Source organism: Austrofundulus limnaeus, unplaced genomic scaffold (genome assembly GCF_001266775.1).
Source record: "Austrofundulus limnaeus strain Quisiro unplaced genomic scaffold, Austrofundulus_limnaeus-1.0 Scaffold940, whole genome shotgun sequence".
NCBI classification, from domain to species: domain Eukaryota; kingdom Metazoa; phylum Chordata; class Actinopteri; order Cyprinodontiformes; family Rivulidae; genus Austrofundulus; species Austrofundulus limnaeus.
Window position 1 is genome coordinate 74,944 of NW_013953342.1, and position 1,112 is coordinate 76,055.

Here is a 1,112-nt window from a genome sequence, read left to right on the forward strand (position 1 = left end):
TCCTTGAATAGCTGAACCAGGTAGGGCCCACAACTGCAAAGACATGAAACAATACTAAAAATAATACTAAAAAAATAAAATGAAAAAAGTCTAAAGATATACTTTTAAAGCAGGAAATAATGTAAATACATTAAGTCCYACAGCACTTCAGAAAAGCTTTGACTGATTTTTTTTTTCTTGTGTGGTAATGGTGGTTGGCAAAGAACAGAAGGTGAAAATGGAGTGTGGATCAAAAATATTTTTATGTGATATTTGTTCTTTTTTATAACTGTGTTTTTCAAAAAAAAAATACTTAAAATAACCCATACACTTTTACTTCTTGTTTCTTTTTGTAATATATTTATCAGCTATATTAATTTTGTTTTTCAAAATTCCTCTATCAACCATCTTCTCTGTTGTTCATATTTATGACAAACTAAAATGACGTGTTCTATGGTTTCTTCTTGTCCACAGTGCTCACAATGACCTGGATGTAGGCCTATCATGTTTTGAGAACTTTTTTTATGTTCTGACCGAGTTTCACAGAGACTTCCGAGTTTAACATTAACAGAGATATCAGAGCYGGATCATACCAACTAGTTGGCAAGACAAACGCTCGAAAATATATATTTTTAATTTCCACTTTGCAATAACGTGGGCAGAAACCTCTTTTAAAACCGTTTTGATTTTTTGCCAAAACCAGGCCCTGATGATACAATCAATCCACCTAYGACGTTAAAAAAACAAGTTAAGCTATTCAAAACCCCCCGTGTTTCGCAGCTTGTTGGTGAAAACTTACCTGTTTGTGACGTGACGTGAGGCGTTCAGGTACTCCTCTGGCCTGCGATCTAGACAAAATGGAGCTGGCGCTACCTGGCTGAGACAAAACACTGCTTCGTTCRTTATATGCATTTATTTTTTATTTTTTGTAAGGTTATTTGACAAATAGTTAACAATTAAGTCGACACTGACCCAAAGGAAAGATGTTTAAAATGTTTTGGACGATTATAATCGGAGTTTTAATGGCGACAGGTAAGTTGGCCTGTTTTTTTTTTCTTTTCTGTTTTTTTTTTCCCTCTGCAGATAGGGTGGGCCCTTCCGCGTAAACAGTTTTTTGTTCGTCTTTATCGAGA

The 1,112-nt window shown here is 34.7% G+C and overlaps 1 protein-coding gene across 2 annotated transcripts in view; it reads left to right on the plus strand.

Moving 5' to 3' along the window:
• Positions 1-809: 809 nt before the first annotated feature.
• lsr (lipolysis stimulated lipoprotein receptor) overlaps positions 810-1,112 on the plus strand; it is a 12,981-nt gene continuing 12,678 nt past the window's right edge. Inside the window, exon 1 of one of the 2 annotated variants that reach the window (XM_014029675.1) lies at positions 810-1,011. In XM_014029675.1, the coding sequence (XP_013885129.1) occupies positions 963-1,011 (49 nt within the window). In that variant the 5' untranslated portion in view covers positions 810-962. The remainder of the gene's footprint in view (positions 1,012-1,112) is intronic. The other variant, XM_014029676.1, reaches the window with a different exon arrangement.